General features: G+C 49.4%; 4 protein-coding genes across 8 annotated transcripts; 2 read left to right on the top strand and 2 right to left on the bottom strand.

Moving 5' to 3' along the window:
- Positions 1–2,529: 2,529 nt before the first annotated feature.
- Tuba4a (tubulin alpha 4a) lies at positions 2,530–6,916 on the top strand. Its single transcript, XM_075951844.1, has 4 exons — positions 2,530–3,287; positions 5,070–5,292; positions 5,498–5,646; positions 5,875–6,916. Exons 1-4 carry the CDS (start codon positions 3,285–3,287, stop codon positions 6,844–6,846), a joined length of 1,347 nt encoding a protein of 448 aa, XP_075807959.1. The 5' UTR covers positions 2,530–3,284; the 3' UTR covers positions 6,847–6,916.
- A 1,305-nt stretch (positions 6,917–8,221) lies between these two features.
- Stk16 (serine/threonine kinase 16) lies at positions 8,222–11,448 on the bottom strand. The gene is made up of 8 exons (XM_075951849.1): positions 11,253–11,448; positions 10,895–11,066; positions 10,127–10,346; positions 9,722–9,855; positions 9,453–9,573; positions 9,233–9,328; positions 8,745–8,866; positions 8,222–8,635 (listed from the first exon to the last, which is right to left on the bottom strand). Exons 2-8 carry the CDS (start codon positions 10,978–10,980, stop codon positions 8,497–8,499), a joined length of 918 nt encoding a protein of 305 aa, XP_075807964.1. The 5' UTR covers positions 10,981–11,066; positions 11,253–11,448; the 3' UTR covers positions 8,222–8,496.
- Positions 11,449–11,483: 35 nt separating this feature from the next.
- Glb1l (galactosidase beta 1 like) lies at positions 11,484–22,501 on the top strand. 3 transcript variants are annotated; one of them, XM_075951841.1, is made up of 17 exons: positions 11,484–11,723; positions 12,799–12,952; positions 13,120–13,286; positions 13,497–13,647; positions 13,970–14,030; positions 17,185–17,279; positions 17,377–17,551; positions 17,628–17,686; positions 17,787–17,908; positions 18,006–18,046; positions 18,236–18,354; positions 18,628–18,702; positions 18,815–18,904; positions 19,044–19,157; positions 19,598–19,729; positions 19,934–20,149; positions 20,304–22,501. In XM_075951841.1, exons 2-17 carry the CDS (start codon positions 12,887–12,889, stop codon positions 20,553–20,555), a joined length of 1,935 nt encoding a protein of 644 aa, XP_075807956.1. In that variant the 5' UTR covers positions 11,484–11,723; positions 12,799–12,886; the 3' UTR covers positions 20,556–22,501. The 3 variants fall into 3 exon arrangements, with proteins under 3 accessions (XP_075807956.1, XP_075807957.1, XP_075807958.1); XM_075951842.1 differs by having other exon boundaries at positions 11,509–11,723; positions 12,811–12,952; XM_075951843.1 differs by lacking the exon at positions 11,484–11,723 and having other exon boundaries at positions 12,760–12,952.
- On the bottom strand, positions 20,667–27,555 carry Ankzf1 (ankyrin repeat and zinc finger peptidyl tRNA hydrolase 1). 3 transcript variants are annotated; one of them, XM_075951839.1, is made up of 14 exons: positions 27,490–27,555; positions 26,991–27,168; positions 25,310–25,416; positions 25,013–25,115; positions 24,697–24,890; positions 24,219–24,331; positions 23,989–24,136; positions 23,535–23,763; positions 23,259–23,402; positions 21,916–22,399; positions 21,665–21,776; positions 21,399–21,566; positions 21,183–21,268; positions 20,667–20,995 (listed from the first exon to the last, which is right to left on the bottom strand). In XM_075951839.1, the coding sequence occupies exons 2-14, from the start codon at positions 27,136–27,138 to the stop codon at positions 20,872–20,874; spliced, it is 2,160 nt and encodes a 719-aa protein (XP_075807954.1). In that variant the 5' UTR covers positions 27,139–27,168; positions 27,490–27,555; the 3' UTR covers positions 20,667–20,871. The 3 variants fall into 3 exon arrangements, with proteins under 3 accessions (XP_075807954.1, XP_075807952.1, XP_075807955.1); XM_075951837.1 differs by having other exon boundaries at positions 27,279–27,517; XM_075951840.1 differs by lacking the exons at positions 23,259–23,402; positions 27,490–27,555 and having other exon boundaries at positions 26,991–27,269.
- Positions 27,556–27,685: the final 130 nt, after the last annotated feature.

The following is a 27,685-nucleotide window of genomic DNA, read 5'->3' as shown; positions in this document are numbered from 1 at the left end:
AGACACCCTGTCTCACAAAAAAAAGAGAGCCAAAAAGAGACAGCCAGAGATGGAGGGGGAAGTAATGGAACATAGTCAGAGGCTCCAGGGATTGGAAAGTGGTTATGAGGGAGGGTGTCATTTTGCTACCACAGTTGTTAAATGTGAACACAGGTCTGGAAAGAACTCCCAGCACTAAGGTAGATTTGACACCTGGGATTTCATATGACTGCAGAAAAGCATTAGCAGAGGAGAAAGGTCTCATTGTAAGGCTGACCCTCATCTGGAACCTGGGACTCTGGTTCTCAGTGTTCACAGTCAACAGTGGGTGGCTATGGATAGATCGCTGTACACAGACTGCATACGCAATATGGTTTGTGCCAGTTACCAAAATCTTAGGATCATAGTGGAAAGTGAGTAAGTGCTAGGCAGAGGTGCTTATGGGGCAAGCCTCCGGGGAAAGTCTCAGCAACTGAGTCTCCAGTGGGTTTCCATGGTTACTGCATCCCTGAAGCTTGGGATGGAAACCTGACTGAGTCAAGTGAATGAATAAATATGTGAGCACTCTGATGGAGACCCACTATTGAAAAACCAGAACCTTAGCACATTTACTATGTAGCATGGGTAGAGGAGTTAGACTCTGTAAGGGAGCACTCTCAACTTATAAGCATCCGCTGAAGCTGCAGTTGCTAGTTTGTGCATACACTGACCAATGGTTCATGAGCATTTACGCTTGCACCAGAGGAAAGTTTTGCCATTCTGAGCCTGACAGAAGGAGGTTTCGGTGCTTTCCTATGGGTCTAGGGTGTTGGTTCTTGACATGGTTGTACCCACGACAGAAATGCACATGCACTCAGGGTGTTGTTCACTCCTTACACGCTCACTCGGGACTGCATCGGCTCCCCACACATGAACAGCAACATTGTAGGGAAATGTTAATAGTCTTTATGTTGAAGGAAGAGGATGCTGTGCATGAACCCTGAGTGTAGAAAGCAAGCAGAGACTTCCCCAGACTCCACCTGTGCCTTTCTCCTTCTGACCCAGTGCCCATCATTACGCCATAACTGCTACCAACCTTAGCCATGACCACAATTACGTGAAAAATCTGTAAGTCTTCTAACTAAGAGTCTAGGGACTCTTCTAACATGAGGGGCACTACAACCTAAAAATCCTCATCTTTTCATATGCTAACACCATGAAGTCTAAATAAAACCTTTCTCCTTTTGTTTGCTTGCTTGCTTTTCGCAGTACTGGGCACCAAACCTAGGGCCTTGCACAGGCTATGTGAGCACTCTACCCCTAGGCTATACCCCCAGCAGAATGAAATAGTCCTGAGAGGGACTTGGCATCTCAACTGTTCAGTTGCAACTCCCTTAGGGCCCCACCCATCTCTGAAGTGTTAACAGTTCATTGAATGAATGCATGCTTAGCAAATGTTCAAGGTACCCATGCTAAGAACCAGGGACTCCAAAAACAAACAAACAAACAAACAAAAAACCTCAATGATGCAACATAGCCCTTGCCTTCAGGGATGTGAGACAGGCTCACAAACAACTAAGACAAGTGTGAACAGAAGCTGTGAGAATGGAGGTGTGCTTCCTTAGACGCTATTCTGCTGGGTGGGTACACAGGCCTGCACCTGTCTGGCACTCACAACTGAAATGGTTAACTCAGTTTTTTTTTTTTTTTTTTTTTTTTTTACAAATGAAGAGCTGCATCCAAAGGTCAAACAAGTTTAGAGTTTTGCCTGATAACTCAGATCTTTTATAGCCCTTCTGCTGTGTGGGCACACAGGAAACAAGGGCTGCAAAGTGGTCACTGTGTCCTGAGATCATCAAGGCTCTTTCCTCTGACCAGACCACTACTCATGTTTGGAAGCAGCCTAATGCCCTTGTTCGTTTTCATTTTATGAATGAGCGCTCCCTACCCCTCCACCCCAACCCCAGCCCGGTGCTAGGGATTGAACTCAGGACTTCACAAATGATGGGCAAGCATGCTACCAACTGAACTACACCATCAGCCTCTCCTGACGAACCTTAATTCTCCTAACCAGATGGAAAGAACTGTGAAAAGTTTGTCAAATTTATTTTATTATTTTCTATGTCTTCTCTAAGTCAAATGCCGTTTGCTACTCTGTTAAAAGAAAGTTACCATCGCTGTGTATTTTGTGGCATTGCGTTAAGTTGTCGAATAGCCCTGTCCCTACGAAGAGGAAGAAAGGCCGGTGAATCTTTCCTAAGTGACTACTAGCCTGGGAGTCAGGTTTCTTAAGGTCATTACAAACCAGTACCTGGGCACTGCCTGATGGATTTTCTCAGTGAGAATAATGTTAAGTCTAAGAAAGCAGAAAAAACTTTAAGAAAGGCCTGTCCTTGTACAAAATGAAAATGAGACCTAAAAAGCAGGAATCTCTTCGGCTGTTTAACGCCAAGAAATCAGTGAAGCCAAGTCATTTGCCCAAGGTTGCAAAGGGCCGCCGGGGTCTGTTCTGGGAGCTCTGGGTTCTGTGCTCCACCGCAGCAGGCAAGCGGTCGTGGCGAGAGCTCACTCACTAATAGTGACGGCGCTGATGACGGAGCCACTGACCGGCGGGTGGCCGGTGAGAGGTGGCAGATTCTCACGTCGGCCCTCAGAGATTGGCCGCGAGACTCGGCGCTACCGCACAATTTACGGGATCAGCAGGCACCCTGGGGCTCAGGCTCTGTAGTTCTCGGTCCTCGGCCTCCCACAGGTGTGGGCGAAAGCCTGCCATCTCGGCCGGGGACCAGCAGGCGGCGGTCTGCACTAAGGGGGTCTCGGGCGACCAGCCCCAGCAACCCAGCCCGCCCGAAGCTCCCGGGAGGCGACACTGGGAGGACAGCGGAGAAGGCCAGGGACAGCCGCTTCTGAAAGATTGTTTAAACCTCATCCTCCCTAAATCGGAACACCTGCACTATGGGCGTCCGCTTGATGCAGGTGCAGTTGAGACACGCCCTGTCACCGCACCCTGCGTCCCTGCTTCGGACCTTCGGAATCCGGGGAGTCGGCTCAAAACTCGGAACGAAAATGGGCCGCTGCTTCTAACCCAAACCCGACAGGTGAGGGAATCCGGCTCAACAGGGGGAGGGGATCAGACTTGGCTTCAAAGATCGTGGCCACCTACCCTGACGGGGGTGTGGTCTTTAGACCGCCCCGCCCCATGGTGGGCGGACTGAGCGCGCGGGTCCCGCCTCCTGCTTATAAGAGTGGTGCGGCACTGCAGCTCCGCAGATCTCACCGAGACCCGTGACCCCGACTCTACGTGAGACGCACAACCCAGACTCATCATGGTGAGTGAGGCCCCACCGGGATCTCTCTGGTCCTGTAAATGCCCCGCTCCTTTGGGGGAACTCCCAATAGAGATGCTGGGGGCCCTTCACTTAGCATTCCGAGTCTCCGGGAGATGCAAGAGTTTTGCACTCCCCCCCTCCCCACTCCTCCTGCTGACTTTGGCCTAGTGTGTTGTACACCTTCTTCAGAGTCTGGGGACCGGGGGAAGGATGCTTCACTAGCAGAGAGGACCCCTGCTGTAGTGCCCTCCTGCCGTACTAAGCGTCTTGTACCCCAACCCTCCTGAGAGGAGTCACGCGGTCCTGCTCCCAGTCCTCCCCTCGGGCGGCGGAAGACCTGCTTGGCTGCCCCCACCACCCATCTCTATCCCCTGAGTCCCTGGAACTGACCAAACACGTGCTTGGCACCAGTTGGTAGAAGGGGTTACTTAGTACGGCACCCCATCTTCCTCTGTGTGCCTCCTTCCCTCTTATACCCCCATACGTGACTCAGCACCCCCTTCTGAGCCAGGAGAGGTGGCGGGAATGGGGTTTGGCCTCGGGAGGCCAGCGGGCCCCTCCTACGGGAGCGCGGGTGCTAGAAGGACGGGCAGAGACAGCTGGCGCTGATCTACAGCCCCGGCCGAGGCCAGGTTGGCGGGGGAGGGGAAAGAGGTGTATGTAGGGGGTTGTATTTATAGCCCAGGAGCGGGGGCAGAAACCCAATCCGGGCTTTCAGCTGGGAAGTAACTGGAAAGACTCCAGTAGGAAAGCAAACGTAGGGCCCAGGTACAGATGGCTCTCCCCTTGCCTGGTGCGTGAGGCAAGGCGGGTTTCCTCAGGGGCCTCCTAGCAGGTTCCGCTTTTCTGGGTACTTAGAAATTGCAAACACCCCCACCCCTACCCCCACTCCAGCCATTTGGTTGTGCGAAGGGTGCTGCAGGGGTTAAATTGTGGACTACTTGACCGAAGCCTCGGGGCTGTCTGCACCAGTATACCTGTATTGCCTGTACCTGCCGTCAGCGCTTACCCGCATTATTGCTGCTATTTCCGTGCGGGCTGAGGAGGCGGATGGAGGTGGTGATGCCGTGCAGAGTGTGGGGGTGGAGGTGGGGAGAGGAGCCAGATGGAATTGATTCCCCAAGGCCAGATGGGATTTAAAGGTGGTGGGGGTTACCGCATCCTGATGGCCGAAATGGTCAGTTGATACCAGATGGAAGGTTGAGACACTTCTTTGCCTACAGGAAAGAAGGGCAGAGGGTTGTGAGAAATTTTAGTTCATTTTCAAGACAAAGGTTAACCAAATAGGAGGGTGCTATCTGTAAACTGTAAAACATATTTTAGAAGCTGCATGAACTGGAAGCAGCTGGAAAGCCTCTCTCTGTGTCTCTCTCTCTCTCTCTCTCTCTCTCTCTCACACACACACACACACACACACACACACACACACACACACACACGCTGCAGCCCTGCCTGTCATGTTTCATGTGTGCATGCCCTCTCGACAGTCCTCTCTGGCTGTCCTGTGGATGGAACAGGATTATACAGCTCTCACTTGATAAATTCTCTATCGAGAACTAGGCTAAGGGGTCGGTCTCCCCTACTGGAAGCCTCTAATCTGGGGAGTCCTGTGCTGAGACTGGAGAGGCTGCCAGCTGCTTCTGACCTCTGTCAGCTCCAACCTTACTTGCCGCACTTGTACTGAGTAACCTTAGCTAATAGGTGTCGGGGTGGGAGAGCCCCTTGGGAAGTGAGGAGTTGTGGATGTGGCACTTACGCTGTGACCTCCTCTGTATCCCTCAGCGTGAATGCATTTCCGTCCACGTGGGGCAGGCAGGTGTCCAGATGGGCAATGCCTGCTGGGAGCTCTACTGTCTGGAGCATGGGATTCAGCCTGATGGGCAGATGCCCAGCGATAAGACCATTGGTGGAGGGGACGATTCCTTCACCACCTTCTTCTGTGAAACTGGAGCTGGAAAGCATGTGCCTCGGGCAGTCTTTGTGGATCTGGAGCCGACTGTGATTGGTGAGCCGGGGGGTGCACTTCTGGGGAAGAGTGTCTAGACTGGGTTTCTGTGATCTTGGAGCCCCTTGACTTTATTTGCTGATGAAGATGGATGCTGACCCCAGGCTGGTTTTTGCATGCGTCTGGCTTTAGCTGCCATTCTGAGGATCTCTGCTTAGCACAGCCTTGTGGTTTGGGCTCAGTAATGTGGTGTATGGTCTTTCAGATGAGATCCGAAATGGCCCATACCGCCAGCTCTTCCATCCAGAGCAGCTTATCACTGGGAAAGAAGATGCGGCCAACAACTATGCCCGTGGTCACTACACCATTGGCAAGGAAATTATCGACCCAGTGCTGGACCGGATCCGCAAACTGGTGAGACTATAGCTTGGCAAGGAGGGAACTTTGGACTCCATGTTCAGGAAGTTTTCAGATCCATTTCCAGGATCATCTCCAGCTTTATGTGTTTTAGAATATGATGCTGTTTAGGGGGTCGTTCAGTCTTTGCCCTAACTTCTGAAATACTTTAGGCTTCATAAAACTAGAAGAAAATTTCTTGGGCCTCTCCCCTACCTATATTGCTTTTTCTTCCTTGCCTTTCAGTCTGACCAGTGCACAGGACTTCAGGGCTTCCTAGTATTTCACAGTTTTGGAGGGGGCACCGGCTCTGGCTTCACCTCCCTGCTGATGGAGCGACTTTCTGTTGACTATGGCAAGAAATCCAAGCTGGAGTTCTCCATCTACCCAGCTCCACAAGTGTCCACAGCTGTGGTAGAGCCCTATAACTCCATCCTGACCACCCATACCACCTTGGAGCACTCAGACTGTGCCTTCATGGTGGACAACGAGGCTATCTATGACATCTGCCGCCGTAACCTGGATATCGAGCGTCCAACCTATACCAACCTCAACCGTCTCATCAGCCAAATTGTCTCCTCCATCACAGCTTCCTTGCGCTTTGATGGGGCCCTAAATGTGGACCTGACAGAGTTCCAGACCAACTTGGTACCCTACCCTCGAATCCACTTCCCCCTGGCCACCTATGCACCCGTCATCTCTGCAGAGAAGGCCTACCATGAGCAGCTGTCAGTGGCAGAGATCACCAATGCTTGCTTCGAGCCTGCCAACCAGATGGTGAAGTGTGACCCTCGGCATGGCAAGTACATGGCCTGCTGCCTGCTGTACCGTGGAGACGTGGTGCCCAAGGATGTGAACGCTGCTATCGCTGCCATCAAGACCAAGCGCAGCATCCAGTTTGTGGACTGGTGCCCCACAGGTTTCAAGGTTGGTATCAACTACCAGCCACCCACTGTAGTGCCTGGGGGTGACCTGGCCAAGGTCCAGAGAGCTGTGTGCATGTTGAGCAACACCACTGCCATTGCTGAGGCCTGGGCCCGCCTGGACCACAAGTTTGACTTGATGTATGCCAAGAGGGCTTTTGTGCACTGGTACGTGGGTGAGGGCATGGAGGAGGGTGAGTTCTCTGAGGCTCGAGAGGATATGGCTGCCCTGGAAAAGGATTATGAGGAAGTAGGCATCGACTCCTATGAGGATGAGGATGAGGGAGAAGAGTAGACAGCCACTTGGAGCCTCTTTTCATTGTGTTTATTGCAAAATCCTTTCGAAATAAAGTCTCCTTGGCACGGTTTCTTGTCCCCTATGTGACTGCTTGAGCTTCTGCTGTGGCTGCTACTTCCCGCTATTTGCCGCCCACCCTTGACTTTTTACCCTTACATGGCTCAAGGTGAGCCCCATATTGAGACCCAGAAAGTATGAACCTAAGGACATTGATGTTAGGTCCTACGGACACCCAGTATAGGAAGGAAAGGAGGACCAAATCCTGGACCTGTCTAGCTACAAACTATTGCAAGATCCAAGTCTTCGCTTTTGCAAATAGGAAATGTCTGGTAGTTTGTGTTGGAAGGTTGGACTGCTTTTGCCCTTGCTGCTGCTTCACTCAACAGCTTTAGAAGCAAGGCTTGGCCCAAGCTTTGTTGTACACTGAGGGTTTGGGAATGGGGGCTGGGCGGGCCCAAAGTTCCTGGGCATAAAGCCACCTCACAGACTTGGGGGATGGGCGGGAACAAGGGCAATCTCCTGGTTGTTTGTGCCATTCACCTCCAGCAGCTTTGCATAGCTTGCTGTCTGTCTTGCTTTCTGGGGCGGGAGCTATGCTATTAAAAGTCAGGACGTCTCCCTTCTGTTTGTGTTCTTTTGGCCTCAGCCTCTGCTCAGGGTGGAAGCCTGCCTGGTCCCTAGGGAAAAATTATACTTCACTAATAGGCACCCTAGGACTCAGGTTGACGTCAGCGTATAGGGGTGGCCATGGCTTGGGGGAGGAAGCTTCAAAATCTCCAGAAGAGCCAACCCTGCCCTTGCCCTTCCCTCCCTGGTGATTCAGGGACACAGTGCCCTTCCCTGAGGAACTGGTTTAAAGCCCAGCTAAGGCTGGGTGCCTGTTTACTCAGCAAACGGGGCAGGAAGTGCCTGCTGGATACCACAGGCCACCAGCCTCATCAATTATTAACTATGTGTGAGCTAGAATAGTCAGGGAGACTGGAAAAAAATGGAGCCCAGTGCCACTCCCTAGTCCTCAGCTGAGGAAAGGAGAGCTGGTGTGCTTCCACCCAGAGGTCATGGACTTGGCAAACCTGCCGGGCTGGGCTGGTCTAAGCTACCCACCTCTGGAATGAATGACAGAACTAGTTGAGTGTGCTTTCAAGGGGCCATGGTCCCGCTTCTTGGCACAGGCAGAAACCAGCTCAGGCTGGAGACTCTTCTGGTTTTGACTAAGGCGAGCTTAAAGACCCCTCTGCTGCCAGAGCAGCCAAATCTCAAGAAGCACATCTGCCTCGACCATCACACCAGTCCCCTTCCAGGCTATTCCCTTGGAAATGGCAGCCAGACAGTTCATTGCTCCTTCCCTCCAGACACATTGACCTAAAAGACACATGGTCTTTTCACTTTATTCTGTTTATGTATTCTCCTGCCCCCAGATTTGGAGGCAGAACATGATGTGTGCCCAGCAGTCCAGCTTTGAGCCCTATTTTGTTTCAGTTTCCTCCAACTCACGCTAGGCTCCTTGCCCAGGTATTGGGATCAGAGAGCAGAACACACAAGGGCCCACCATCCTCGCCCGTAGCTATGAAAGCCATTCTGGGTAGAATGAAAGGAGTTCCAGTGAGATGAAGCCTTCAAGGTTGTCTTCCCAACACGCCCGTTTCATCAGATTTGGGTGGTGTGCTGGCCAGGAGCCGGTGGCTGCAATGCCTCCAACTGACTGAGGAGGACAGGAATGCGAGGGCGCTGCTGGGGGTCCACAGTCATCATAGAAGCCAAAAGCTGCCGCAAAGCTGAAGAATGCCTGTGGGGGTGGAGGCAGAGGAATGGAGGACTCCTACAATTGCTAAGATTCCAACTTGGCTGGCTCTAGGCAAGAGTCTACAGTGCTTGGTGTCTCTCTTGCTGCTCACCTGGGGCTTTGAGGGATGTTGAGTTCATTCTGCACAGCAAGGGCCACACTGTCACCCTTCTGGAACACCATATCATAAGGGCCTTCCCCAAACATCATGGCGTAAAGCACACAGCCTAGGGACTGAGCATAATTTGGTTAGTTACTGGAAAGGGGAAAAATGGTATCCTATTTATTGCTATGGTAAAAGAAGACCACGTAAGCTAAAAGTATGCCAACCTCACCCAGAGGAACTGTGTTAGCAGGAGCTTCTCGAGCCCCTGCTTAGCTATCGCCTCCAGCCACAGTTCACCCAGTTCAGCCACAGAGATGACACCACTTCCTGAGAACAGTACCAGTGACGGTTCCCAGGAAGGAAGTAGAGATATGGAGACATACTGTGGTTCTGGAGATTCATGCAACAGAAACCAAATATCTCCTTCCTTTTCCTCCATAGTAGTACAGAGCCACACCCTTCTCCTCCCAGGTTCCCAGCCACATGCTCCTCACCCAGACATCAGTCCGCTCATCGATGACACAGTGGCTCTGCACAGAGAAAAGCTCAGGTGCCCGGTACGAGATGGTGCACCGCTGGGCTGCCCAGTCCTGGAACAGTGCAACAGCACTCAAAAGTGGAGCACAAGCCATATCACGTGACCCAGTTGGTGTATGCATCAGGAGGAGTTGGGGATGGGAAGGCAATGGCCAAAGAACCTGGAGATTCTCTTACTTGTAGAGTTAAGGCCTGGCGTGAGCCCTCCACCTGGATGCACGCTTGATTCATAGAACCCAAGTCCATTAAAACTGGCTGCCCCTCATCACCAAGCAAAATATTGGTGGGCTTCAGGTCCCTGGAGGGAAGGGAAAATGACCCAAGGATATCCGGTATGGGGAAGCTGGCATCCCAGGGAGCACCATGGGGAGAGTGCAGGGATACCCCAATTCTCTTGGCACAGCTCTTCTCCCCTTGGTGCCATAAGTGCATAGGGTCCCACTGACCTGTGTGCATAGCCTCTGGCATGAATGGCCTCAAGGCCTCTGCAGATACCCAACAACAACACAAGGATTTGGTCCTCAGTCAGGAAGTCGCCTTGGTCCTTCAGCCTTTCTATCTCATTCCACAGTGTACCTCTCTACAACACAAATTTTCCTGGGTTGAGATGTCTTTGAAGGCTCTACTACCTGGGACTCACTTCTGTTCTGTATTAAAGTCTGTTAACCTTCTTCCACATACACCTGTTATTGATCATCTGGGGCTTTGTGGGATGTCGAATAGCCCCAAATTTAAAATGGCCCAAACCAGGACATGTGTTCCTAGCGTATTTATGTCTGACTGCCCACAGAGCCCTTGGGAGAGCCGTGCAATCTGATACAATCCCTTCTGGAATCACCAGCCTTTCTGACCTTGAAGAAAGGTAGCAGCAGCCAGGCTTCCTGCTTGGCACCTCGTTCTTTCAGACAGTAAGCCATGAGGCGAAGGATGTTGGGATGCTGGAAGAGACGATGCATGTCCGCCTCTCGCTGGGCCTCTTCCTGGTCCTGCTGCTCGTGACACAGGATTCGCTTCAGGGCGTAGAATTGTCCGTCATGTAACCCCTCCACTAGGTCCACATAGCTGAACCCACTGTGGGCCAAAGGGGTCAGTGAAGGACCGTCTCCCACACAGCTTGGACCCAGAGGAATTCCCTTGGGGGGGGGGGTGCCTTGCACATGGATGGAGTAGAAACCCTCCCAAGACGTGGCTCGCACACAGTTTCAAGACTCAGGATTTGAGCTCCTCAAGAGCAGGGACACAGAAATCACTACGGTTCTATGGTCAGAGCGCGAGATATTCAACTACTGTCAAGTACCAACCAACGTTTATCGAGAGCCTATGAGCCAGGCACTGGGTGACATATTTTAAAAAATATACTATCTCAGTTCTCCCAAGTTCCTCGGTGAGTCATTATAATCATCTCCATTAAGCAGATGAAGAAACCACAGTTTACTTAAGGTCACACAAGGTGGATCCAGGAGGCCAGGGTCCAGATTCCACTTTCCTGACCCATTCAGCTAAGTCGGGTGAGGTAGAATCTAAGTAGCCTTATGTCTTATGTCTCTTATGTCTCTATCAAGTGCTGGCCATTGTCCCTAAATGACCTGGGACTAGCTAAGTGACTTCCAAACACTCACCCCTCCCCCAATTTCTGGATGAAGAGGTAACGCTTATTGTCAATGCTGACAGTTCCCCGGGAGCAGACACACAGTGCGTGGCCCATGTCTCAGTCATTCTCTTCAAGGATGGTCTGTCTTCCAGGGAGAGTGGGCTCTTCCAGGCGATGGGCTGGGGGTCCAGTGGAGCATGCTGGAATGAAAACAGCAGGTCGAGGGTCAAGAACAATTCTGAGAGCCACTGAGGTACCAATACAGAGAGCTCAGGTCCAGCTCCAGGAACCCAGATTCGCGTCTAAAGAAAATAGGCCCTGGCGACTCCAGCACTAAGAAGGCTGAGTTCTGGCGCTTCAGAGCGTCAAGCCACGTTGCGTCTTACCAGGCCGCTTCCTCCAACCCCGGCACACCTTCGGCCAGGTCCGGCTCTCACGCCCGTCGGGCATGGGGTGGCTGCTTAGGAGGTGCGGGACTCGAGCCCACCTCTGGCTGAGCCCACCCTCCGAAGCCCGGGACCGAGCACAGGATCTGCCAGTACAGACTCTTCACTGACCTGGCTCGGGCCAGAGCAAAGAGCCAGGGACCGGAAGCCACGGTGACATCATCAGTCCGCGTCGAAGTAACGGCCCGCCGTTTCATAGCAACAAGAGGTAGCGGTAGCAAGAGGATGTGGGGACCCGGAAGTGAGAGGCGGGGGCCCGGCTAGACCTGGGGACGTGGAATGGTTCCTGTATCTCCCCGAGGGTTCCCACTTGGCCTTCAGTAGGGGTCAAGACGCAGGGACTTGTACCAAAGGGGAGAAAAGCCGGGCTCTACCTGAGGCCCCTAGGACCTCCGTCTCGCAATGTCGGAGGTAGGAGGCTTCATACCTCCCGCGCGCTGGAGTCAGAAAGTAGCCTACTACAGTCTAGCTTGGAGGAGGGTCCAGGGAGGGATGGGTGCTGACCCTTAGATGCCTGGAGGTCTGATCCCGTAGCACTTTCAGACCTCTGGCCTGTGTTCCATTACCTTAGCTAGTGTCGGAGTGCTCCTTTGAACCAGAGGGCCAGTTTCTAAGTCTGATCCTAATGGTCACACATTAGTGTGACCTCCAGGAAGAGATTTCGCCTCTCAGATTCTCACTCTTCCCCGCTGTAAGACAGAAGTACCTAGGGCTAAGTAAGGGTTGTGAATTATGAGGCCAAACTGACTAGTTCCAATCTCAGCTCTGTTGAACTAATTGTGACTTTGGACAGCCACTTAATTCATTTTCCTCGTATGTAAGATGAGAATGATAATTATTTCCTGACTTTTTTCAAGATTAAATGAAATGTCTTTCGTATATTATATGACACATAGCCTTCAATATGTGTCAATAAACAGAAATCGTCGTGTTTTCTACCCGGATTCTTACATCTACAATTGTGAAGGCGGGAGAAATGGACATTTGGATTTCCAAGTCTTTGCACTATGCAGTTTGTTTTACATCTCTTGCCTAGACAGGCAGATATATTGGAAAGGGATGCATCTCAAAAAAAAAAAAGTGACCAAACAGACTCCTTGTAACCCAGTTACCCCCTTTCATAGTAGTGATCACCATGAAGATTTTCTACGTTTTTCACTGTTTCTTAACCTGTTTTAGCCCTTAGTTCTCACTCATATAGCCACTCATATAAATGTAACCTGATATGTGCCAGATTCTTTGGTAGCCATGAAGATACAAGACATCCTACAAAGTTCAGTGTAGAAGGTCTGGGGTAGGACCGGGGTTCTGCATTCCTAACGAGCTCCCAAGTGATGTTGATGAAGCCAACTAGCGAACAGCACTTTGAGTAGCAAGATGTAGAGGATTTTATAAACTAGCGGAGAGTGGGTGGCTGCAGGCAAAAGGCAAGTCCGGGTTAACTGCCTGAAAACTTGAGGTGGTCTCCGCCCCTTTGCTTGCTGAGGTTCCCTCCCAGGAATCCACCACGTGACGGATTCTAGGAGGCAGCCCTCCTAGAGCAGAAGAAACCTTTAAGTGCCGTGGCTGCGAAGATGCCGCCTTCCCTGCCTTCCCTGCTGCTGCGGCTTGTGATGCTGCTACTGCTGCTACTGTCCCAGGTAAACTGAGAGGTCCAACTGCCTGTCTGGGTGTCGAGGGGAGGGAAACAGAACCGGAAGAAGAGAGACGGTCAACCCACCAACAGGGCCAGTTCAATCTCTTAAGCACTTGGTAGACACTGACCCTTGCTCCAGACATCTGCTGAGCCAGGCTTTCTCCCTTGCAGACAGAGGCTCGCTCCTTCGTAGTGGATCGGCAACATGACAGATTCCTCCTGGACGGAGTCCCGTTCCGCTATGTTTCTGGCAGCCTGCATTACTTTCGCGTTCCGCGGGTACTTTGGGCCGACCGGCTTCTCAAGATGCGTTTGAGCGGCCTCAACGCTGTACAGTTGTAAGAAGTGCTCTCCAGCGCTTGGCGGTCACTCTTTCTTAGAAATGTGTCCCCAGGAAAACAGACTGGGTTTGAAAAGGGTTTGAGCTCCAGGACTTCTTAGACAAGGGTGGGAAGGGCTTCCCTGAACCTCCTCTTAGCTGCTTCTCTCTCTGCAAATCCTGAGTCCCCTAGTTCCCTCTGGGTCCTGTTAACATCTTCCTTTCTCAGTTACGTGCCCTGGAACTACCATGAGCCGGAGCCTGGGGTCTATAACTTTAAGGGCAGCCGGGACCTCGTTGCCTTTTTGAATGAGGCAGCTAAAGCGAACCTGTTGGTCATTCTGAGACCAGGACCTTACATCTGTGCAGAGTGGGAGATGGTGAGTTAGCTGGAGAAGGGCAGAACTAAAGGCGAAGTAACTGTGGGGCTTCAAATACTCCTTTCTGCTCATACTCTAGGGGCCATTTCCAGCACTATACCCAGCTCTCTCCCTTCTTACCTCTCCCATTCCCCCCCCCCCCAAAAAAAAACAAAGCTATCTGCAGCTCAAGGGGTAGCTTATCCTGTAATCCCAGCATTTAGGAGGCTGAGACAGGAAGACTGTTGTTCTTGAGGCTAGCCTGTGCTACAGAGTGAAACCTTGTCTCAAAGCAAAACAAAACCCCTGTGGGCTTATATGTTGCCTTTATGTTTTTCTCAAGGGAGGTCTCCCATCTTGGTTGCTTCAAAAACCTAATATTCGTCTGAGAACCTCCGATCCAGGTGAGTTGAGACAAAAGATTTGAGTGCCTGAACAAGCCTCCCTCACTTGGAGGTCATGCATTTATTCTTTCCTTCATGTCTAGCAGAATGCTAGAAACTGGGAACTGAGAGACTAGTCCCTGTGCACAGTAAACTTACAATGATGTGAGATGCCTAGCACACATGCGATGCACACCTGCAAGCCCATCTACAAGGTAGAGACAGGAGGATCACGAGTTCAAGACCATCCTCTATAGTCTCAATCTGTCTCCGTTTCCCTTTCCTCTTAGTGCTGGACTGTCCTGGGATGCAGTACTTGGATATATATTCTAATTTTGTTCTAAGTGTGGTCATCTCATCCATTTGTGTGACAGAATTAACCCATGAAGTATCTAATGACTCCCAAATATGCAGCTTCCTCCTAAGACTTCCTCTATCCATACTAAATCCCTATGTTGCTTCTCTACCTAGACAAACAAAAGGTGAAGTGATGTAACTGAAACTAAGTTTCTGGCATATCTTGCTGTCTCAGCCAGTGGCGCTGCACCCCACCCGAGCACTCTAAACCCTGTGGTGCAACCCTGCACACCTCTCCTGCATTCCCACTCTTTCGTGTGGCCCTGCATTCAGGCCATCAGAAAATCTTGTCAGTGTAACTCTCAACAGCATTGGATTTCATGATTTCCAATCGCTTCTGCTGGCCCAAACCTCCCCTCGCTGGCATCTCAACTGCACCCTCACTGCCCTTCCTGGTTTGCTCTCCCTCCTGTGTAGTCTGTTCTTAGTCTAGCAGCCAGTGAGCTTCTGTGAAAATGGGTCAGTCATACATCTCAGATCATACCATATTTCCACCTAACCCTCGCTAATAAGCTCTCCTCTCATTCAGAATAGGAACTACATACTCCTTGAAACAGTCCACTAGGCCCTAGGCTCGTCTTCCTGGTATCTGCTGCACTGCCTTGCTCACTTGCCCAACCACACTGCCCTCTTTGCTGTTCTTCAATACTTGCCAGCCTCGGGTTCTAAGACCTTTGCATGTGATGTTCCTGCAGCACCTCTGCAGAAATCACCATCGATGATACTTCCTGCCACCTAAATTTTAAGCATCCCATACTGAACTATCGTATGTTTCCCTTCCCGTCTTGTAGTTTCTCTCGGGTATTTGTCTACCTCCACTCGCAGAAAGGGAATTCACAAGACAGAGGCTTTTTTTCCTGTTTCTGTCCCTTCTATACACCCAGAACAGTGCTTGAAGCGTAGTAAGCACCCATAAATATTTGTTGAATGAATAAATGTGGTTTTATATGTGCTTGGATGGACCTCCTTCATTTGAAACATAAAAAGAAAAATAATTAGGTGCTGGAGAGATGGCTCAGCAGCTAAGAGCATTGACAGCTCTTCCAGAGGTCCTGAGTTCAGTTCCCAGCAACCACATAGCAGCTCATAGCAGTCTTTATAATGAGTTCCAGTGCCCTCTTCTGGCCTGCAGGTGTACATACAGATACAGCGCCATATGAAAACAAAAAAAGAATTAGTTTAAGAATTTTTAAAAAAAGGCGTGGTGGCACATGTCTTTAACCCCAGCACTTGGGTGACAAAGGCAGGCATGTATCTATGAGTTCAAGGCCACCCTGGTCCACATAGAAAATTCTAGGCCAGTCCCGGCTACCTTGTAAGACTTTTTTTCAAACAAAAAATTAAAAAAAAAATGTTTATGGGCTGGGTCAACAAGTAAAGGTATTCGCTTCCAACGCTGCCAGCCTGAGTTTGATTCCCTTGGATGCATGTGGTAAAGGAGAGATCCAACTTCTGCAAGTTAACCTTTGACTTCAACAAGCATGCCACACACACACAATAAATGTCATCACAAACTTCTTTTAAGACAGGTGGTGTGGTGCACACCATTAATCCTAGAGCTTGGGAGGCAGAGGCAGGCGGATCTCTGTGAGTTCGAGGCCAGTCTTATTTATATAGTGAGTTCCAAGACAGTCAGGGCTACATAGGAAGACCCTGTCTATTAAAAAAGAAAAAGATTAAGGCATAAGTAAAGATGCCTGTCACCAAGCCTAATGACCAGAGTTTGATATTTGGGACCCAAATGGTAGGATAAAGTTGACTCCTGAAGGTTGACTTTCATTCATGTGCCACCACACCACATACATTTATACACACACACGCACACACATACACGCACACACACACACGCACACACACGCACACATACACGCACGCACACGCGCACACACACACGCACATATACACACGCACGCGCGCGCACACACACACACGCACACACGCACACACACGCGCACACACACGCGCGCACACGTGCGCACACACACTCACACTCATGTCAGTGTTACTCTCAACAACACTGAATTTAACTACTTCTGGTTAACTACTGCTATCTGCTGGTCTAAACCACCCCTCAGCTGTCATATCATAATAGCATATCCATACACATACAAATAAATAAATGCAAATTTAAAAATATGAGCATAAAGAATTGAGGCATAAATTAACATCAGCTAGAGAAAGGGGGATAGGAGAGAAATGTCAGAAAGAGGAAATAAGATGCATGAAGGTGTTGAGGGGGAAACATAAAAGTAGTAAATAGGAGTTGAGAATGTAAGACATGAAATCACATAGACTGTTCATTAGATCAGAGTCCATACAAGCCAAATGCTACTTTTCTGTGGAATTTCACAGCACTCTTTGGTGTAAGCTGATTATTTAATAGCTCCATATTGTATGTTTAGCCTGTCTTCTTACGTGGAGTCTTTGGAAACACTATAGTTTTCTGTACTCCTAGAGTTTCCGCTGAGAGTCACTGCTCCTGAGTCTAGGCCCATCAGAGCACTGACTTCTAGAGAAGCAGATTTGACTTCCAGCCCCCATGTGGTAACTCATGACCATCTGTAACTATAGTTCCAGAGGAGCCAATGCCCTCTTCTGGCCTCCTCTGCAGTCACCAACACATGGTACAAAGACACAACATGCAGGCAAAACATTCATACACATAAAAGAATAAATAAAGACAATAGAATTCTAAAAGGGTTCAGTTGTGAGCCTGGAGTGTAGCACCGCACACTGTGGAGACTGTCAAGGATGCTGGGGAGGGGCTGGGAGCATCCAGTGGTCCCTAATGAGCAGAGCTCGCTGCTCCTTCCTTTAGCTTTCCTTGCTGCTGTGGACTCCTGGTTCAACGTCTTGTTACCCAAGATATATCCATTTCTCTACCACAATGGGGGCAACATCATTAGCGTTCAGGTATGAATGGGAAGTGGACTGGGCAAGAGAAATGGGTACAAGGTATCCTTAACCTTCATTTCCTCACAGCCGTGACACTTTCTTTGCTTTTTGGCAGGTGGAGAATGAATATGGTAGCTACAGGGCCTGTGACTTCAAGTATATGAGACACTTGGCTGGCCTCTTCCGGGCATTACTAGGAGACAAGATCTTGCTCTTCACCACAGATGGGCCTCAAGGACTCAAATGTGGTTCCCTCCAGGGACTCTATACCACTATAGATTTTGGCCCAGGTCTCCCATCAAGGGTTGGGAGTGGTGTCTGGGCACCTCTGTGATATTTGTTTTTTACCCTTGTTTCTTTTTGCAGCTGACAACATTACCAAAATATTTTCCTTGCTTCGGAATTATGAACCCCATGGGCCATTGGTGAGGGGCCATCAGGAAGGGGAATCAGAAAAATGATCTGCCTGGAATGGGACCAGCTCTGTTCCCACCTCACTGTGGCCCCTTTCACTTCTCCCTCTAGGTGAACTCTGAGTACTATACAGGCTGGCTGGATTACTGGGGCCAAAACCACTCCACCCGGTCCAGCCTGCATATAGCCCAAGGACTGGAAAAGATCCTCCAGTTGGGAGCCAGTGTGAACATGTAACTGGGGACACAACTATGTTCCTGGGAGTTGGGGTTTTGAGTTAAGATTTTATATGTCTGACTTGGTCCTTTCTCCCACCTACCCCCACTTTAGGTACATGTTCCATGGAGGTACTAACTTTGGATACTGGAATGGTGAGAACCGTCCCTGTGGTGTAAGTAGGGAGGGAACAAGGGGCTGAAATCTCAGGCTGGACAGATTAGGGTATTTAGAAGCTGGGTGTTGCTACTGCTTTCCCTCTAATCACAAGGCTTTCTGCACAAAGCTCTTGGCTTAGAACTTATCACCTAAGATGTTAAATTAATTAAATTACTTTAACCCAGGTGCTGACGAGAAGGGGCGCTTCCTTCCAATTACTACCAGCTACGACTACGATGCACCCATATCTGAAGCAGGGGATCTCACACCTAAGTTTTTTGCACTTCGAAATGTCATCAGCAAGGTGCCCTTTTATTAACTGGGGAGAAGGGAGAATGCCCATATCATTAAGGAACCCTACAAAATGGTGGTGTTTGACTGGGTAACAGGGCCCTCCTAGCAATCCATGAAGCATTTACCACTCATAGGATCATCTGGGGGAACTATACGCATGTGAAAAATTATAGGGTCTTCATGGCTCCCTGCAGCCTGTCCCTGGGTTTCAGGTCAAGAACCTTCTTTTAGTGCCTTGGATTATTTTGGTTTTCCTATGACTACTGAGAGAATTTGGGCTCAGTTCCAGGAAATTCCTTTGGGACCTTTACCTCCCCCCAGCCCCAAGATGAAGCTTGGACCTCTGACTATGAACCCGGTAAGTTTCTCCTCCTCTTTCCTGATCTTATACCATTGTTTTCTGAATCACTTATTCTGAGCAGCCCTCAATTCAGACACTTAGCAGTTTGGTTGCTCCTTTTTCCTCACAGGATGGGAATTTGCTGTCTTTCCTAGACTTTCTCTGTCCCCACGGCCCCATCCGTTCAGTTTTGCCATTGACCTTTGAGGCTGTGAAGCAGGTAAGGCATAAACTCACATCTGATGGGAATGGCAGACTCTTTTAATAGCTATAACCAAAAGTTCCTCTAGCTACCAATCTTCCTCAGTGTCCGTCCTCATCACCAGTTCATCTTAAGGTACCCATTCTTCTGTATCTAGGACCATGGCTTTATGCTATACCGGACCTATCTGGCTTTCACTGTTTTTGAACCAACACCATTCTGGGTGCCAAATAATGGAGTTCATGACCGTGCCTATGTGATGGTGGATGGGGTAAGAATCTAAGTCCCAACCAATTTACTATCTCAGTTCCTTCCCTTCCCCTCAAACCCTATAGCTTTACAGTTTCCCCATTTTTAGCCCTTTCCTACCTGTTTGCCCACATGGACAGAGGTTCAGGTAACTATCTAGGATGAGAAAGAAGGTAATTCAGGATGGTTTTACCCAGGGATGTAGTGGGGCACACGTGCATTCCCAGCACTCAGCAGGCTGCAGGAGGGAAGTCACATGGGCTGTATAGTGAGTTTTGGCAGTCTGGACTACATAGAGACCCTGTCTCAAGAAAGCAGAATACCAGAACGGTAGATTACCAACAAGATGAGTACATCGTCCCCCAAATGCAGTGTTCTAGTGTGATTCCCTATTTGGTTCACTAGTGGCCAAGAACTGAATGCTGGGCCTTTGCCTCACCAGAGCCCATCTGTTACCCACAGGTATTCAAGGGTGTCCTGGAACGGAACTTGAAACAGGAACTATATTTGACTGGGAAAGTGGGGACCAAGCTGGATATATTGCTAGAGAATATGGGGAGGCTCAGTTTTGGGTCTAACCACAGTGACTTCAAGGTAAGCTGGTTTTGCCTGTTCTTCCCCAGTACTGACGCCCTCTCTTGGAGAACAGGGCCTAATGGAAGAACTCCATCCTTAGGCTTCGGCAGAGAACAGTGCTTGAGGATGTGGACATGGCCAGTTACATTCCAGAGCTTGGCTGGGGATAGAGTAGGCCCTTGTGTGGACTCAGGAAATCACTTCTCATTTGTCTCCCCACAGGGCCTGTTAGAAACACCACTTCTTGGGCAGACACTCCTCACCGAGTGGACTATGTTCCCTCTCAAGATTGATAAGCTTATAAGGTGGTGGTTCCCCCTGCAGCTGGCCAAAAGAGCACAGCCTCAAGTTTTTTCTGTTCCTGCCTTCTATTCCACAACATTTTCAGTGTTAGGCAAACTTGGAGACACGTTTCTGCATCTATCTGGATGGACCAAGGTATTGCTAATGGTGGTAGTTGAAGTGTGGGGGGCACATTACAAGAAAAACAATCTGGGACTAGAAATTCCTAATCTGATTAGAAGTCTGGAAGGGGCAATTCCACCCCATGGAAAGTTGAACCTTTGTTTTTCCACTCCATCCCTTCTCCCAGGGTCAAGTATGGATCAATGGGTTTAACTTGGGCCGGTACTGGACAAAGCGGGGTCCACAGCAGACCCTATATGTGCCAAGACATCTGCTGTTTAATAGATCGATCAACAAAGTCACATTGCTGGAGCTAGAAAACATGCCGCGTAAGCCCACAATCCAATTTTTGGATAAGCCTATCCTCAATAGCACTTTGCACTATTTTCTCTCAGAAACACAAAGTTCATATGAACCAATGGAGTTAAGTGGGCACTGAAAGAAAGATGACCCTTGAATCTGGGACACAGGGCAAGATCCTTTGGTGCTGGTCACAGTGGCCATAAAGAATCAAAAGCTACAATCCCACCGAATGTAAGGACAGATACAGTTTTCTTGCCAAACTTTATTGTGATTAAAATTCCAAAGATAGTACTGGCTCCACACACCTCTGTAGCCCTGGCTTTGCCCTTGCTCCCGAGTGTCCTTCACCCCCATCTTCCACATAATCTTGAGCTTCATGAGGAGAAAGAAAAACTCTAGGTCTGAATGTGTCCTCTCGGGGCCTAGAGTTGCCCCCAGGTGGCTATAAGAAATCAGGAAGAAGACCTCTCTGCCTGACTGCGATGGTCTCGAAGGCAACGTGTGGAGCAGAAAGAGAAGTCGAGGTAGTGAAAGGGAATGAGGCCTTGGAGGGACACTCCACAACTCCAACAACGTCTGAACAAAAGAAGAAAAATGACTGGACAGGTACCACACAAACTTTCCCCGGCCCGTAAAGGGCCCAGGGAATCTCAAATTCCCTCTGTGATCCTACAGAACACCATGAAGACACTTGTTCTCCTTACCCCTAGTGACTCCTACTACACAGAAGCCCGCCCTTTCACTCATTCCCTGGCCCCCATACCCAGCTTTGCCAACTGCAGAGTCAGGAACTGGAGGGCTGGGGGCTCCCAACTGGGCAGCAAATCGGCGCTCTGCAGCCAGAGCTCTCTGAAAAACAGAGCAGATGTTAAAGAAGAGTCCCAGAGGTGAACAGCACTCCCAGGAAATGACAGCTCAATCTGGGGAGTCGAAGTAGGCTCTTATGGAAGCCTCGCAGGGCAAGACTTGATGGCCTCACCTTCTCTCGGTCACTGAGAGCAGCAAATCGCCGTTGCTCTTCTTGCTCCCGTTCCTCCTGCTCCCTCTGCTTCTGCTGCTGTTGCTCCCGCTGCCATCGAGCTGCCTTCTGCTCCTTTTTCTTTGTAGCCTGCCGGGCCTCCATTTCATGAGTCAGTGGCCCTGGTACCTAGAGGATTTCCCAAAAATATTGCAAAACTGCAAGTAGAAAGGACCTAGTGAGGATCTCTGAAGCCCTCCCACTCTGTGGCTCCTTTTCCAGCTCACCCGAGCCTTGTTGTAATCAAAAGCTTCAGGATTCTTCTCCATGAACCTTCGGAATTCATTACGTGTTGATTTGTCAGCTGCTACGGTATAAGGTGGCCGAGCCCTAGTGTCCCTAAGGACAAAAACCCAAAACCGAATTCAACTTGCCTCCTGCTTTTATTGGCATCCCCCGAGGAAACAGTGTCAGGTGCCAGCGGGAGCTGCCACGTTACACTCTTTAATCCTAACTGGCTCAGGATGGAGATACTTACTGCACAGTGGGGTCAGCGCCTGCCTCCAGCAGCAGGCGAACTACCGCGCCTCTTCCGCATGCGGCTGCTGCGTGCAGGAGAGTAAAGCCACCAGAGCCCAAAGGGGCACTGAGTAGGGACAGAACATCAGGGTCTACAGGCCCAGGAGCTAGCTGCTGCTTTAGCACCTCAACTTTCCCAGCTCGGCAAGCAGATAGAAGCATATCCCAGAGCTCCAGCTGACCAGGGGCTTTGGCCTCATCAACCAAACTGTCCAGTGGGGCTGCAAACACTTGGTCTGGCTGTGACAATGGCGCATCTTCTTGAGGCTGCTGAAGAAGAGTCACATGTGTCCCACACTGCTGGTCTTGATTTCTCTCCTTCTTCTTTTTCCTCCTCCTCCGCTTGGGCAATACTTCAAATTCACGAAGATCCAGGGTCCCCAGTGTCAATTCTACTAGCTCCAACTCTACTTGGGAGCCATCTTCTTCTTGAGACTCTGAACCTAGAAAAAATATGATATTAGATCCATCTAAGGAATAGGGAGAGAGTAGAAGGATGTGGGCATCCTCAATGGGTTTACATTTATAAAAAGATACTCAGATCATCCTGAAATGAAGTGTTTTTATTCTGTCCCTGGACTTTCCCAGCGAACACCATTAGGACAAAGTAGAAGAAAGCACTACCATGGTGGTGCACACTTTACTCCTAGCACTTGGGAGGCAGAGGTAGGTGAATCTCTGTGAGTTCAAGGTTAGCCTGATCTACAAAGAGAGCTCCCGGACAACCAGAGCTACATAGTGATGCCCTGTCTCAAAAAAAAGTAGAGGAAAGCAACAGCACCCAATCAATCTCCATGCTAAGTACCAGGACTATATCTATGAGCAGTAATAAGGTTTGGCAAGGTCACTAGCATGTCTCAGTTGATGGATGTGTTAGTGTATGCCTGTAGTGCCAGCATTCGGAAACTGGAGGCAGAAGGACAGTGAGTTCAAGATCAGCCTGGGCTACATAGAGAGCTCCAGGCCAGCCTGGGCTAGACAACAAAGACCGTGCCTCAGTGAGAAAGCAATTTGGTGTGGTGGCTCATGGGTATAATCCCAGCCATTTGGGAGGCTGAGGCAAGAAGATTATTATGATTTCAGGGCGGTGTGGGCTACACAGTGAGTTCTAGACCAGCCAGGGCTAAAATCAGAACATACCTTATTTTATAAACAGTTGCTGGTAGAGATGAGTGGATGGGTGTGGGTACGGTTTAAAGGCTCACCTATCAGCTGGTAGATAGGTCAGTTATAAAAATTGGTCACTGCATTTCCAAGGCAGACATGCAGATATATTTGACAATTGCCAGATGGTGCTCAAACCTTGCTTGAGTGACTCTTCATCCTGCCCAAGTGCCTTATTTTCATCATTGGGGACCTTTGTTTTCTCTTTATCAGTAGCCTTTTTCCTCTCCTCTCTTACTGGCTCAGGTGAACAAAATCTGACCATTTCTCGAGGGTCTTCATCTGCCATGAAACAAAAAAGTCTTTCTCAAACTTAAGTGTGAAGAAGCCAGCCCAGGTCAACTGGGCTGCAGTTCACAGGCTGGAAAACCCCATGGTCTATACAGGTCTGTGTATGAGGCCTGGAGTACTCACCATACACCTGCAAGGTGGTCAGCTTATGGAGCACACGCTGAAGCTCTCCAAAAGTGGGTCTTCGGGTGGTAAGGGGGATAGCCCAAAGTCGGGAGTCATTCCTTTGCAAGGGTGCCCCCTGGCCTCCAAAGAACAAGGACCGGCCAGAGCGTGGGGCACGTATCAGTATTGCTTCTGCCTCCCTCAGTGCATTAGCCCAGGTTGGCCCTGCCAGCAGGTCACGAACATCCTGAAGAAAGAAATTCTACTTAGCAGCCTGTCTTCACCTGCTCTTAAAAAAAAAAATAATCTCCAAACAAAACAATAGCCGTCTGATCATATGCAGGGAGTGGGAGCTAGAGAGAGAGAAAGAATGAAAATATTCCCAAAGAGCCTTATTCTATTGTCCACCCAGAAAACTAGCAAGACTGAGAGATCAGAGGACTATCACAGAGATTCGTGAGACCTAACTCACCTTATACAGCATGGCTTCATTGTAACGCCTCAAGCTGGCTCCAGCAGAACGTGATGCCTTACCCTGGGCATCCTGAAGCCCCTGCGCTGTGCCCCTCTTGGCCCGCACAGTATAACGATGAAAGGTTTTGTGTGTCACCACTTCTCTTCTGTAGATGACACAAACTCAGTACTGGAGAGCAGCTCTCAGGTTAACAGGGTCCATCCTTACCCCATGCAGCACCCTCTCACCCTTGAAAAACTGCACCAGCAAAATGCCCAGCTGCAGCCATGAGCACCACGTAGTATCTGGGACCTCCACTTTGCAGGTTCTGTATCAGCAAGTCTGCTTTTTCTGGGGGAACCTATATGACAAATGCAACAGAAACATTTCATGTGATGCATACATTAAGAACAAAAAAACGTGTTGCACTTGCGTTATCTCTTTCATTACAACTACCTTAGCCTCATTCCCATTTCACAAAGAAGGATATTTCAGATTTGGAGAGGTAGTGATAGAAGATGGGAATGGTAGAATCACAGTTTAGACTTAATCCCCTTATATTTGACCCTTCCAATATTCTGGCCAGTTTCAATTAAAGACGATGCTGTTGGGTACAATAGCCTAGTCCAAAAGGAAGGGAGAAAATAAGACATGCATTGGCTAGAGGAAACGTAGGCAGAGTGTATAAAAGCTGAGACTGATCACAAAACCTGCACTGTTACTTGCCTGGTGAGGGCCTAGGACGCAGCGATAAGCATAAAAAAACTGGCCCTGGGCATTTTTGAAAAGGACCCGATGTGGGTAGAATCCTCGTGGTCGGTTAGGTTTCTCAAACTCAGCCCTCCCCTCATCCAGTGTCGGCAAGTCCTCTTCACTAGAGGAGTCTGAGTCTTCTGATCCTGAGATGCTGGAAAGATCTCCTGCAGACAGATAAAGGACATAGAAGTCTGACAAGCCATGTTTGACCTTTCTTCACACCCCATGGCAACTCTTCCACCCCCACCTCCTGCTCCCATACAAGTTTTCCCATACACAGCATTACCTGTAGAGCTTTGCTTTTCAAAGTCCAAAGCAGACAGGACAGGCTTGTTCTTGAGACGCTGCTTTAGGTTAAAGCGATGCCAGTCGAGTTTATAATGTTGTCTCTGGTGTGAAGGAAAAGGGAGGAGCAGGTGGCAAGACATTCTACCTTGGCGCTGTACAGTAGGCAAAGCTAGTCACAGAACTCTAGGAAGTTTAACCAGGTAGCACCAAGTCATTAGAGAAAGCAGAGTCTACTTATCCCACCCATCAGGACACTTCTGCTGCCAATGGCTAGCCCTGTACCCATGCCTTTTACCTGCTCCTGGTGGTTCTGGAAGACCTGGTCACAGGCTGAACAAAATAATTTCTCTGAAATATCCAGAGAACTTGGGGATACTTTTCTTCCTGAACTTGTGCTCTCTCCTGAACAGAAGAAAAGGGTAATTGAAAGTAGAAAGTGAACCTACAGTACATAAAATTATAGCAAATACCTATTAAAAAGATAATACAGAAGAAAAAGATAACATGGCCTTGCCTTCCAAGAATTTACGATCTGGCAAATATGAAATAAATGATGATACAGTGTTTTGTATAATAAATATACTTTTAAATCTTTTTCTTTTTGGTGTTGGGGCTTTAAGACCTCACACATCTTTTGTTTGTTTGTTTGTTTGTTTTTGGAGACAGGGTTTCTCTGTGTTGCTTTGGAGCCAGTCTTAGAACTAGCTTTTGTAGACCAGGCTGGCCTTGAACTCAGAGATCCACCTGTCTCTGCCTCAAAAAAAAAAAAAAAGACCCTGTCTCAAAACCAAAACATTGATTCGGATAATGGGCCACCCATTATACCCCCTTGTCCCAATAGTGAACTTGTGGATGTACATAGTGGCCTCTCTGAGGATGAGCAAGCTTACACCCAGGAAAACAAGTCCATGGAGACTCTTTCACCACATCTTGATACCTAAGCAAAACCTTACTTCAAGGTGTTTTAAAGAAAGCTGGACTTCAGTTCCCTGCCCAGTAAGCCCTAAGATAATACTTCTGTAGTACTGGGGATGGAACTCAGGTCTACTACTGAGCTACGTTTTTTCTTCTTCTGTTTTTGTTTGTTTGTTGTTGTTGTTTGGTTTTGGTTTTTGGAGACAGGGTTTCTGTGTAGCTTTAGAGTCTGTCCTGGAGCTTGCCCTGTAGACCAGGCTGGCTTTGAACTCACAGTGCTAGGATTAAAGGCTTGCACCCACGGCTCAGCTTGTTTTGTTTTTTTCTGACAAGGTCTCACTTTATAGTCTAGGTTGTTCTCGAACCCCCACTTCTCCTTCCTGCCTGTTTTCTAGGCGCTGGAATTACAGGTCTGTGCCACGACTCCCAGATTAAAATTACTTTTAACTATATAAAACCAGTTCCTAGGCCGGGCGATGGTGGCGCACGCCTTTAATCCCAGCACTCGGGAGGCAGAGGCAGGCGGATCTCTGTGAGTTCGAGACCAGCCTGGTCTACAGAGCTAGTTCCAGGACAGGCTCCAAAGCCACAGAGAAACCCTGTCTCGAAAAACCAAAAAAAAAAAAAAAAAAACCAGTTCCTAGATACGAATTTACATCTTATCGTTCCAATTACAATGGACAACCTAAAAAAAGTGCAAGAAAACACAACCAAAGACTAACATATAAAATCAGTAACTTTGTATTATTATAAACACAAGGGAATAGATCTGACTAGAGTCCACTTCAATTTGAAACAGACGTAGGAACTGTGTTTTTTAAAGCAATGGTATTAACATGACGAGATATAAAAACTAGAGATTTATTTGGCGACAATTCATGGGCCAGCGCTGTAAACTGCCCAAGGCTGAAATATGTTGGGGGGGAGGGGATGTGTCCAACGGAAAGAATGTGTGGATTTCTAAGCTGGAAAATGACGGCGTGAAAGTCGGCCCTTGTTGACAGACTCCACGGAACCCAGTGACGTTCTTCTTTAGGTCCGCCCCAAAGCATCCCGGATACCTGGGCAGGGAGCACGCGACGCCCCGGCCAGAGCCTCCTCGGGAACTTGGCTCACCAGGCTCAAGTCCCGAAAGAGTAGAGCTTCCGAGCTGAGGTCCAATAGAGAGACCGAGGCAGGAGCCAGAGCTGCACCTGGAGCCGGCGACATGGCTGAAGCAGAACAACTCAAAAGCAGCTCCTGGAGCAGAAACGGAGGGAAGAAACAGTCCTCCAGGACAAGATTCTACTGCCGAGTCTCCAGCCGCCCCGGCTTGGCCATCCCCACTCAGAGAGCCCCTCGGCCCTCACCTGCTACCACGAATCAATTCTGCAGTAAACAGGTGAGGGTCTTATGGAACTGAAACGAAGAGTACCCAGACCCCAATAGAGTCCAGCAGTTACCAGTCGAAGGCTACCCAACCGACCGACTAGCTCCGATGCTGACAGAACCTCGTCCCTCGCCCTCTGCCCTCAGAAGCCGCCCCTAAGGACCGGAGGGCCGAGCCCCAGGCGCGTTTGCCGTTCGAAAGCTGGATTTCTGCAACACTGCAATCTGGTGGCTACGGAGCGGCGAAGGGGACACACAGCGGCGCCCGTAGCCCAACCCCGCACCACGTAGAGCACACTATTGGCCCTCTGCTCTGTAAAACCCGCCTCCAACCCTTCGTCCTGCCCCCTGGGCCAAGAATTGGCCACCTTGTCTCCACCCACTTTGT

Source organism: Microtus pennsylvanicus, chromosome 17 (genome assembly GCF_037038515.1).
Source record: "Microtus pennsylvanicus isolate mMicPen1 chromosome 17, mMicPen1.hap1, whole genome shotgun sequence".
Taxonomy (NCBI): domain Eukaryota; kingdom Metazoa; phylum Chordata; class Mammalia; order Rodentia; family Cricetidae; genus Microtus; species Microtus pennsylvanicus.
The sequence above is the reverse complement of the archived record's forward strand: the minus strand, read 5'-3'. Positions and strand labels throughout refer to the sequence as shown.

Bases quoted from the DNA above. Each gene is read 5' to 3' on its own strand.
- Tuba4a (XM_075951844.1), top strand. The intron at 5,293-5,497 runs GTGAGCCGGGGG...ATGGTCTTTCAG, and splicing joins TCTGGAGCCGACTGTGATTG to ATGAGATCCGAAATGGCCCA. The intron at 5,647-5,874 runs GTGAGACTATAG...CTTGCCTTTCAG, and splicing joins TGGACCGGATCCGCAAACTG to TCTGACCAGTGCACAGGACT.
- Stk16 (XM_075951849.1), bottom strand. From the start codon at position 10,980: ATGGGCCACGCACTGTGTGTCTGCTCCCGGGGAACTGTCAGCATTGAC. The intron at 9,856-10,126 runs GTCAGAAAGGCT...TTTGTGTTGTAG, and splicing joins TGCTGCTACCTTTCTTCAAG to AGAGGTACACTGTGGAATGA. The intron at 8,867-9,232 runs GTGAGGAGCATG...AATTATGCTCAG, and splicing joins ATGAGCGGACTGATGTCTGG to TCCCTAGGCTGTGTGCTTTA.
- Glb1l (XM_075951841.1), top strand. From the start codon at position 12,887: ATGCCGCCTTCCCTGCCTTCCCTGCTGCTGCGGCTTGTGATGCTGCTA. The intron at 18,047-18,235 runs GTGAGAACCGTC...ACTTTAACCCAG, and splicing joins TAACTTTGGATACTGGAATG to GTGCTGACGAGAAGGGGCGC. The intron at 18,905-19,043 runs GTAAGGCATAAA...TTCTGTATCTAG, and splicing joins CCTTTGAGGCTGTGAAGCAG to GACCATGGCTTTATGCTATA.
- Ankzf1 (XM_075951839.1), bottom strand. From the start codon at position 27,138: ATGTCGCCGGCTCCAGGTGCAGCTCTGGCTCCTGCCTCGGTCTCTCTA. The intron at 24,137-24,218 runs GTGAGAGGGTGC...TGTCATCTACAG, and splicing joins GCTGGTGCAGTTTTTCAAGG to AAGAGAAGTGGTGACACACA. The intron at 21,567-21,664 runs GTGAGCTGGAAA...GAAATCCTCTAG, and splicing joins TTGATTACAACAAGGCTCGG to GTACCAGGGCCACTGACTCA.